This window comes from Salvelinus fontinalis, chromosome 6 (genome assembly GCF_029448725.1).
Source record: "Salvelinus fontinalis isolate EN_2023a chromosome 6, ASM2944872v1, whole genome shotgun sequence".
Classification (NCBI taxonomy): Eukaryota; Metazoa; Chordata; class Actinopteri; order Salmoniformes; family Salmonidae; genus Salvelinus; species Salvelinus fontinalis.
In genome coordinates, this window is record NC_074670.1 from 62,788,245 (window position 1) to 62,799,583 (window position 11,339).

Consider the following 11,339-nt stretch of genomic DNA (forward strand, 5'->3'; position numbering starts at 1 on the left):
TGAGGCATAACAGATAACAGATAAAAAGATATCTACTTTTTTTTATCTGTGATCCAGTGTGGTCAGCCAAACACCAGCCACGCCACCTTGTTTGGAAAAGAGCAAACTCTTGTCAGTTCCCGGTTCTTGACTCAACAACCACTGTTCGACCTAAAAAACATAGACAAACTCAGTAGCCTAATAATAATTGATAATTGGACAAATATGTGAGAAGGCTCTGTCATAACAAGGCATTTTCTACACTAAGCCCTGAGTCAATCTTCAAAGTCTACTGGGCCTAAATTAGAGCTGATTTTGAAATTGCTTTTGCAAGGCTTGGATGTAAAATCGGTTTCAGCAAGTAGGAGTGTGGTCAAAGTAATGATTCATGACGGTGAAAGTGACAGAAACCAGACATCACAGACAGAGAAGTTGATGAAAGACCAAAAATTATCATGTCATCATTACTCACATGCAGTAAAACGATATAGACCAGTATTCTCAGAATGAACAAAATCTCTCCTTTAAAACCGTTTTGGTAGACGGTACTGTATCATTTAACTGAGGCATGCTTGAGTTCCGACAACTGCGTTGAATCGTACTCAAATTCCCTTATTAATGCAAACCGTAGGATTCCTGAAGCAAGGGTAGAGGTAAATGTAGAAGCCTAGTAAGTGGTAGCGGCAGTATTTGTCAGCTAAAGGGTTGGTACTTTACGCCATGGCCTCAAGACACATGCAGGCAGCCAAAAGGCAGAAGGTACTGAACACTTAAATGAACAGCCAAAGCCAGGTAAAGCCCCATCCAAACCACTTGGAAAATAGCACTTGTGAATTTCCACTCCCAAGTTGGGTAAAGTCCAAATGACCAGGGAACTAAGCATCTCCAAACCTCCCGTAGGCCTCTTACTACTTGACTATTTATTTTTGTATTCTTTATTTAACTAGGCAAGTCAGTTAAGAACAAATTCTTATTCTCAATGACAGTCTAGGAACAGTGCCTTGTTCAGGGGCAGAACAACATATTTTTACCTTTTCAGCTCGGTGATTTGATCTTGCAACCTTTTGATTACAACACTCTAACCACTAGGCTACCTGCCGCCCCTACCCCAGACTTTAGGTCTGGTGGAATTACAAGACAATGTTATGCACATATAGTAGCAATACAAATGACAAAATAAATACATGTATTTTTGAGGTGTATATATTTCAAACGAGTCCCCCTTTTCATCCTACTTGATTCTGGTGTATGGAATGCTAAGAAAACACAGCGTCAAGATTTATTTAAAAAAAAAATTGGAATGTCGAATTTCTATTCATTCCAGTTGAGGCTCCTTGAGGAATCCTTTAACCTACTGTCCACCAGAGTTGTTCCATTACATTTCAAAACATATCCATAGCACCACATTTTACGTCCCATTGAACTACAGCCAAATGTTACAGGTTTATCGTATACCAAATCAAATCAAATCAAATGTATTTATATAGCCCTTCGTACATCAGCTGGTATCTCAAAGTGCTGTACAGAAACCCAGCCTAAAACCCCAAACAGCAAGCAATGCAGATGTAGAAGCACGGTGGCTAGGAAAAACTCCCTAGAAAGGCCACCCTATATGTTATCCAAATAAGCGTACAGAAATTGTCATTATTCTCGCTGCTCCAGGGGCCAACATATAGTTAGATCAAAGTTCCATCTCAAGTGGAATTTGTTACCGTCCCATCTATCTTTAGATCTCCTTGCTAACTACCTGCTATTCTGGACTTGACTGGAGATTAGCACCTTTTCCTTCTTGGAACAGAGTACAAGTAGATTTGGCAATGGGTGAACATCCATCGTTTTATTTAGAAGCTTTAAGTCCTCTCCGTCTTCTAACTGGATGTGCACCTTCTATTTCTGGAGAACAGAGGCAATGGGCTTCTAAAGAGTACAGCTTGTTGATCAGGACCTATTAATAAAGGTCCCCAGGGGGTCTTTGTGTGTGTGTGTGTGTGTGTGTGTGTGTGTGTGTGTGTGTGAGTGAGTGAGTGTATTGTCAGCAAGTGAAACTGTGTGTGTGTGAGTGTAGACTGTAAGAGAGCTCCCAAGTTCTTGGCTGTAGACTCTGTAAGAGAGGTCCCAGCTCCTTGGCTGTAGACTCTGTAAGAGAGGTCCCAGCTTCTTGGCTGTAGACTCTGTAAGAGAGGTCCCAGCTTCTTGGCTGTAGACTGTAAGAGAGGTCGCAGCTTCTTGGCTGTAGACTGTAAGAGAGGTCGCAGCTTCTTGGCTGTAGACTCTGTAAGAGAGGTCGCAGCTTCTTGGCTGTAGACTCTGTAAGAGAGGTCGCAGCTTCTTGGCTGTAGACTCTGTAAGAGAGGTCGCAGCTTCTTGGCTGTAGACTCTGTAAGAGAGGTCGCAGCTTCTTGGCTGTAGACTCTGTAAGAGAGGTCCCAGGTCCTTGGCTGTAGACTCTGTAAGAGAGGTCCCAGCTTCTTGGCTGTAGACTCTGTAAGAGAGGTCGCAGCTTCTTGGCTGTAGACTCTGTAAGAGAGGTCCCAGCTTCTTGGCTGTAGACTCTGTAAGAGAGGTCCCAGGTCCTTGGCTGTAGACTCTGTAAGAGAGGTCCCAGGTCCTTGGCTGTAGACTCTGTAAGAGAGATCGCAGCTTCTTGGCTGTAGACTGTAAGAGAGGTCGCAGCTTCTTGGCTGTAGACTCTGTAAGAGAGGTCGCAGCTTCTTGGCTGTAGACTCTGTAAGAGAGGTCGCAGCTCCTTGGCTGTAGACTCTGTAAGAGTGTTCGTAGCTCCTTTGTTGTAGACTCTGTAAGAGAGGTCGCAGGTCCTTGGCTGTAGACTCTGTAAGAGAGGTCCCAGCTCCTTGGCTGTAGACTCTGTAAGAGAGGTCGCAGCTCCTTGGCTGTAGACTCTGTAAGAGAGGTCGCAGCTCCTTGGCTGTAGACTCTGTAAGAGAGGTCGCAGCTCCTTGGCTGTAGACTCTGTAAGAGAGGTCGCAGCTCCTTGGCTGTAGACTCTGTAAGAGAGGTCGCAGCTTCTTGGCTGTAGACTCTGTAAGAGAGGTCGCAGCTCCTTGGCTGTAGACTCTGTAAGAGAGGTCGCAGCTCCTTGGCTGTAGACTCTGTAAGAGAGGTCGTAGCTCCTTGGCTGTAGACTCTGTAAGATAGGTCGCAGCTCCTTGGCTGTAGACTCTGTAAGAGAGATCCCAGCTCCTTGGCTGTAGACTCTGTAAGAGAGGTCGCAGCTCCTTGGCTGTAGACTCTGTTTAGACATTCACAGGGCAGCATATGGGACAGACAGCTGGTGGGGCTCAGGACTCTGAAGGTTATGATCACAGTGCTCTGGTAGGAGCCTGGTAGGAGCCCCCCTCCCGCCCCACCATACACATACACCCATATACGGACGTACTGTACACACACACACACACACACACACACACACACACACACACACACACACACACACACACACACACACACACACACACACACACACACACACACACACATACACACACACACACACACACACACACACACACACCCACACCCACACCCACACCCACACCCACACCCACACACACACACACCATGGCCCTCTCAGACCCCCCTAGACAGGTGGGCCATGGTTCTAGTTTCACCACCACCTTTTTTGAATATAAACTCACTCCGCTAGAGGAAGGGCACGCACAAAACCCAGGGACTTCCTGCAAGAACTCTTCTCGAGTCTGGACCTGCGAGAGGCTGAACCATCTGTCCGTCAACAGGCTCTCACTCTCTCCTATTCTCCCTGACTTTTCCGGTCCCCACCTCCCCTACTCCCCTCCTCCTCCCCTCTCTTTCTTCCTCCCCCCTCCGTCTCCCTCCCTATCACGCCAGCTGTGGTCTAGCACAAAAACAGATTTTTGGAGCGTTAACTATGATGTTCTTCCTACCCGGCGGCCGGATTTCATTTGCAGAGCACAGGGGGGCAATATCTAGGGTAATTCCTGGGGTTTAGTGTCACTGATCTTCTCACAGCTCACCTCGGGAGAGAAATTAAAGCCCAGATAAGGCCATCTCTGCTTCCATCTCTGTCTTCCTTAGGCTGACCAGGACCATTCCTCACAGCTCTGTGCTGTCAGGGCTGTCTGAGGTGACACTATGGTACTGCTGTCCTACTGCATGTCCACCCTCCACTGGCATTTTAATAGGTCTGATCTAATCTCTGATCCATAGAATTTACATACACACAACACTTCGATTATGCATTCCCACACACCTGAATGTTCGACATAAAGGCAATAAAATAAAAGGTTTAGTACGTACTAACGGAATAATTGATTTCAGCTATACTCAAGCACCCTTACCGGATCAAATGTAATCGACGCTGACCAAATATCATTCAGTGTCATGTTTGATTTAGTTGTTATAAAGGTGTGTGTGTCCTTTAGTTAATGACACTCAAACATAAGGAAATGTTATTTTAACATATTGCAAGGACTTAAGGTTTGAGGTGATGGCTACTTACATGTGGATTTGCAGTCTCTTGTTTGTTGGGTAAAGGCCATGCAGGGAAAGCAATAAAAAAGACCAATGATTTTAGTGGAATTTTTCTCCCTTTCAAGCAGCAAACGGCTTGCCTAGTATTTAATGAAAACCTTGTCAACCAGACTTTTTAGGACTCTGGTAAATGTCATCTAGTGAAAATGGGACTTCATAAGAATCCTAATTTAATTTAAAAGCTGTTAAACTCGACAGCATCGCCTTCAAAAGGGGGGAGAGGACATATTTCTCCTGATTGTATCAATGTGATGAAACATAAATGAAATGTCAGAAGATTTATTAATTTTCTAAATTCAATCAAAATATGGCAGAGCGGAGCCCTTAGAATATTGAACTGAATATTAAAATGAAAAAGTATGTGTTATTCACCGGCGCAGGCATACTGTATACTAGCTTTAAGCTTGGTGGTCCTGCCAATGACATTGGTTGTCATCGCTCAAGTAGTGTGTCTGAGCTGTGCGGTGGGAGCAATTAAAACAGGAGGCCTTGTTAACCATGTGCTGTGGCTTAACACAGTGGAAAATAAAGTTACAGAATAGTGCCCAGTCATGTGCTTTATGGCCTTCTCTAAACACCATACAGGCGGCCAAGTGAATACACACACCACGCACACTCACTTACATCCCTATATAGTAGAGATCATTCCAACGGATTAAGGCTTCCACCTCACACACATGCGCACGCGCACACACGCACACACACGCGCACACACGCACACACACACACGCACACACACGCACACACACCATTCCGCCAAACCACTCGACCAACACAGCCCTGCATGTCAGGGGGCTTCAGAGTGTGAATCCAAGATTGACTAAACCAACCATTGGCTTGCTGATTAAATGGTACAATTATCCTAACTTTTTCTCATACTAATCTCAATCTTTTTACGCCTGGAACAGAAAAAATAAATACTTGACAGCATCAACAAGCATGCCTGTCGGTTGGTTTGACATTATAACAGCGAGCGCCTCAATGTGTTTTCAATGTGTTTTCAAGATACGAGGGTCTGTTATGTGACATGCTTCCCTTTGAAATGATGTGCCAGCCTGAGGAAAACATAAACAAATGTTTACCACCAAGCACGTTCAAGTTCCCTCTGGAAAAAGCCACAGCTTCACATGAGAACCATTACTTGGAGGGAGGACTCTGAAAAACCTATTTTTGGAATTAAAACTTTCAAACCAGATCAATTCTCTAATTGGCTCCTTTCACAACATTTGCATATTAAGTTAGATTGAGGAGGTTGATTGGCTCTGGTGTCTTGAGACTGAGGTGTTTGGTGGGAGATGGGTGGTACAAACACACACACACACACACACACACACACACACACACACACACACACACACACACACACACACACACACACACACACACACACACACACACACACACACACACACACACACACACACACACACACACACACACAGTGCATGTTGGAAAGCTGCTGAAGATAAAAGCCTCTCTAGGAGAACAGAGACCGTGTTGACATACGAGGCAAAACAAACAGTCTGACTTCTAAGCTTTGACATGCCGGGTGACTGGGACCTCAGTTTCTCATGCCGAGTGACTGGGACCTCAGTTTCTCAGCTTTGTCATGCCGGGTAACTGGGACCTCAGATTCTTAGCTTTGGCATGCCGGGTGACTGGGACCTCAGATTCTTAGCTTTGGCATGCCGGGTGACTGGGACCTCAGTATCTTAGCTTTGGCATGCCGGGTGACTGGGACCTCAGTTTCTCAGCTTTCCTACTAGATGCCTATAGGCTTTGTGTTTTACTAGTACTCTGTTTCTCCCTTCCTCTGTGCTTCATTGCTTCATTAACCCCCAGAGAGGGGATGAGAGCGAGAAAGAGAGGAAAAGACTGGGAAAGAGAGAGAAAAATGGAGAGAAAAATGGAGGGGAAAATGGAGAAAGCGAAAGAGAGATTTCAATTAATTTAGTAGGCCTCATACTTTTTGGTAAATAATTGGTACAATTTAACACAGTGACACAGACACACACACACACACACACACACACACACACACACACACACACACACACACACACACACACACACACACACACACACACACACACACACACACACACACACACACACACACACACACACACACACACACACACACACACACACTATGTTTTCGTGAAATGGCAGGACTTTTTGGAGTGTAAAAATGTTTGACCATTAAAAACCCTGGTTTCCCTAACAGCTAACCCTAAACCTAACCCTAATACTAACCCTTAAAGTGGAACTGACAGCGTTTTAACAACTTTGTGGATATGAAACAAACAGACAATAATAATACCAGTCCAAAATATACAATTCCCAGTTGATGCTACAACACCAACTTTATAAGAGGTCTTAAAAATAGGTTCTGTTTGACTCAACATTCCATGACGTACACTAAGGCATTGTTGGCCAAATAGATGGATACAGTTTATTGCATGACTAATATAATTCACCAACACATTTCTTGGTAGTCCCAAAAATATTGCTATCAGGTTGTAAATCACATCTGGCCTGTTCAATGTTTTGCTGCCTCCATTCGGGATGCACTGTTTCAGTTTCAATGATTCAATATTTCAGACAAAAATGTACAAATGTAAGTAAGGCTGGGAATGCCAAAACAAATAAACTAGCAAGGGCAACAATCACAAGTCAGTCATTACGTGGCTAATAGGTTACCGTATCTATTTACGTAGAAAGCAAAAAACAAGGAGCCTACTGTTAGCTAGATAGCTAGCTTGCTGCTATGAGGATATCATGTCATTGCAGAAGTGGGTGAGTGACTGACTTTTCCCCTCACATCGTTTTTCGGTGGCTATACACAGCTAGAGATGCAGGTGCTATTTGGTTAGCTAGCAAGAACTTGAACGACTGTTATCCAGTTAGGATGTCTACTCCGATTTCAGTGCGCTCTCATCTGAGTGTGCCTGGGGGCAGAATAACTGATACATTTGCCACACCCACTCGATATGACAGTGTCAGTAAACGTAGTCAAAAAAAGTAATAGTTAGTCACGACCACTAGATAACATGTAAACAGCCTAACCAACTCTGCTACGGTGAGTAAAATGGTCAGAGTAAGGTGTTCTCTCATTTGTGCCTGGAAGTAGCTAGCTAGCAAGCTAGCTAACTTTAGCAGTTAGCTTGGGTGCTTGGTTGGGACAAGAATGAATGCATTGGCAGGCAAACTGCTGAAGGACAAGTAGGCTTCAATTCCCCATCGTTTATCAGTGCAATTTTGATGGGCAACTAGCTGAAAAAGTTTGAGAGGTTTTATGTAATGTTCCTTCGTTAAATATTAGCTCATCTTGCTCTGGCTAGCATTAGTTTTTGATCTTGTTGTTGTGCATCACTGAGGGAGAGAGAGCCTTACCTTTCATGGTTGTCTGATCGATAGGACTGTAAAGTTCCCAAATGTTAAAGGACTCCTGTAGTATTTACATATTTGCAGAAATCCGTTCAGGAATATTTTGTCACTTTTGGCGAATGCGTTCAAATGATCTAAAGTCGCGCTGTTGCAACTTCCTGTAAACACACAGTCAAGTTCAAAGTAAATGTTGTCAGGCCAAATGGCTTGTTTGCATAAAGGCCTACTGTAGCTCTGATTGGCTATGGCACATCGGTCTGCATAGACTCCGGTTTTGGACGAGACAGATGTTTTTATTCGGTTTTATTTAATTAAGTGTCTATTAATCGTCCAAACGCACGGCTGTTTTCCCACTCTAAATTGCTATAGAATTTTTACAAATGCCTTAGTATACGTAATTCCGAAACGTTTTAAGAATTTATGAAAAAGTGAAACTGACCATATATATATAGTTTAAAAAAGTGTCATATTCTTCCTGGGGGTGTCTATGAACAGATGATTTTAATAAGATTTCATGTTGCCAAATTACTGTCAGTTCCACTTTAACCTAAACCTAACCTTAACCTAACCCTAACCCCCAAAACCCTAAACCTAACTGTAAACTTAACCCAAAACGTAACCCTAACCCTAAACCTAACATAAACCCTAGCTCTAAACCTATCCCTAACCGTAACCCCAAAACCCTACATCTAACCATTAAGCTTAAAATAGCATTTTAATAAATTCAGGACCTGAAAAAGTGAAATGTTAGGACTTTGGAGTCCTTATAATGTAGGAAATCACACACACACACACACACACACACACACACACACACACACACACACACACACACACACACACACACACACACACACACACACACACACACACACACACACACACACACACACACACACACACACACACACACACACACACACACAGAGTAGTACACTCTCAATAGCCCACCTTTACAATACCGAGCACAGCTAACTCCACTTTACAACCGCATCATAAAGAGACACAATAACTCCACCGTTTCACCCCTCAATACGAGAGTCCTCACTTTTGCTGTCAAGTCGCGACAACACAGACGTCGACGGCACCACTCAACGTTTTTCTCCTGTCTTTTCCTCCTGTCTTTTCCTCCTGTCTTTTTCTCCTGTCTATTCCTCCTGTCTTTCCTCCTGTCTTTCCTCCCCTCTTGTCCTCCTGCCCTCCTCCTGTCTTTCCCTCTTGTCTTTCCTCCTGTCCTTTATAGTGTCTTTCCTCCTGTCGATCCCCCCTTTGAACCGCTGCCATGTTAAGGAAACCCAATCTATTGTTTGAAGTGAACAGACAGATTTCCTTCTAGAGATTGTCAAATACTTTGTTTAAACAGTGTGGTGCTTTGCTGAACCTATCCTAGGTGTGACTTAATAAAGATGAAGACTATAAGGTGCTGGTTGAGAATGCGAACCACATGCACAAATACGGCGCGGTGCTCAGCGTGAGTGTGTGAGAGAAAACAGTAATCACATCGGTTTCCTGTGACAAACAATAACATTTGTTTTAAACCGCCGGCATTCTTCTCAGGGCGACTCTGTAGCTCCCGTGGTAATACATCCCAGACTGTCTAGATCCCTGAGTACTGGGAACGAGCTAGCTTCATAGGCTACTTCTAGGGCCAGTAGGAGGTCAGATTGGGAAGCTATAAGCTAAAAGGGGTTTATTTGAGAGAATTTATTTAATCACAGAATGAATACCAAACTTACAATAGACTGTACTCATGGCCAAAGTATACAGTGATATTAGTGGACAGAAACATAGTAATGATCAATGAAAAATGATTTTCGTCAGTATATAGATGCTGTCTCATATGTAGCATTAGCAACAAGTAAACCACTCTTAGACTTAAAAATATCTCTCCTTGACATTGTGATCAGTTGCTGTATATAGGCCTATGTACATACACACAAAAAACATTTCAAATCATTCCTCCCTCTATTTAACCAATGATGCCATGCGCAAACCACTTGGCTCCGTTTAACCTTGATCAAGAGGAAGCTAACAGGGAGCTCCCAGCGTGTCTAGTCCCTTAACGTATAGGGGCACTGTGGCGATGATAGATCACACTGTTTTCATCACAAACCCATCGGGCTCTGCTTGCCTCAACTTTGGGGTTTCTGACCTAAGAGTTTCCCCCCTGTCGGGGTGATTTTACTTGGACAAATTTCTCCTCCTACTGGGGCCTCTTTACTGCAAGGGGATCCATGTCAGACACTCATCTGCCTCCCATTACACTTCCCAAATAGAAAACCTACACGGTGGATGTGTTAATGGATGAAAATGCAGCGCAGGAACATTGAGTGCCGGACTGTTAAAGAGCAACTCCCCCCTAGCCCCTTAAACTGCTGGTGCAGTCAAACCTCCGTCCTTAACCTTGCTACAATCCTACTAGCCATCTTATGGGTGTTCTTCACAGCTCGGTACATGGTGTTACCAGCAGTTATGTCACAGGACTAGCAGACAAGGCCTACACACTTACAATAAGTGAGTCACATATTGGGAACTTTCCGTTGAATTTACATGACTTGATTCATTTAAGTTTTCCTTACAACTTTTTGTTGTTGATGGTGCAAAACCCTGTCCCACACTTACATTATGCCACTATTTTCACGCAATGAAAATATAGCACCAGATGGCAGAGTTAGCGATAAGGTATGAGAATCTACGTCTGTTGTAACATCGACTCTGTTTGGTGTACAGTAGACCTAGTCTTCCAACCCCAGCCTTTGTCCTCACATTATTAGAATGTTGGTCCGATGTCACTTTACAGAACCTCTAACACCCTGAAAGACCCCAGATTAGATCAGATTAGATGTCAGAAACAAGCGGAGGTGGGTTACCTTTCGCTAGCTGTCAGTGGTGGCGGGTGAAGGGTGCAGTCAGTCAGTGTGGGCAAGTGTCTCTGATGGCAACAGAGAAGGCTGGGTGTTTGATACTGTTGACTGGTATGATGGGTGGCACTGTAATCCCACAGGGGATCATTCTTGACCCCAACACTTAAATATAGAAAACTCCTGCTATTCTGGAGGATGAGGACGACGGGCTGATGGACCTTCCAAAGCAGAGTGCTACTTGTTTTTCTTCAATTAAAGCACATGTTTTTGTTGAGTGGTCATCTACTTAATTAGTCTTGGACATTATAATTTGAACTGTTTTAAAAAATTAGGCTTACAGCACTATGAAAAACGATGACAAAGCATATCAATCAATTTTCTCTATTAAATACTGTCATTTAGTGATTTAGTGTTAAGGTGTTTTACTATAAAAAAACTTCACACCTGTGCAGATGAACAATTGACACTAGGATGCAATATAGATGCTTTTCATATCCACAACTATGTCCTAACCTTAGATTTTTGCAATCAAATCCAACTACAACAGGGATACCTATCAGAAAAGGCATTTTCAAT

The 11,339-nt window shown here is 43.6% G+C and overlaps 1 protein-coding gene across 1 annotated transcript in view; it reads right to left on the minus strand.

Annotated features, from left to right (window-relative positions):
* pitx2 (paired-like homeodomain 2) overlaps positions 1-8,032 on the minus strand; it is a 66,094-nt gene extending 58,062 nt beyond the window's left edge. The window contains exon 1 of the mRNA XM_055927394.1: positions 7,906-8,032. Coding sequence (XP_055783369.1) covers positions 7,906-7,912 — 7 coding nt within the window. The 5' untranslated portion in view covers positions 7,913-8,032. The remainder of the gene's footprint in view (positions 1-7,905) is intronic.
* Positions 8,033-11,339: the final 3,307 nt, after the last annotated feature.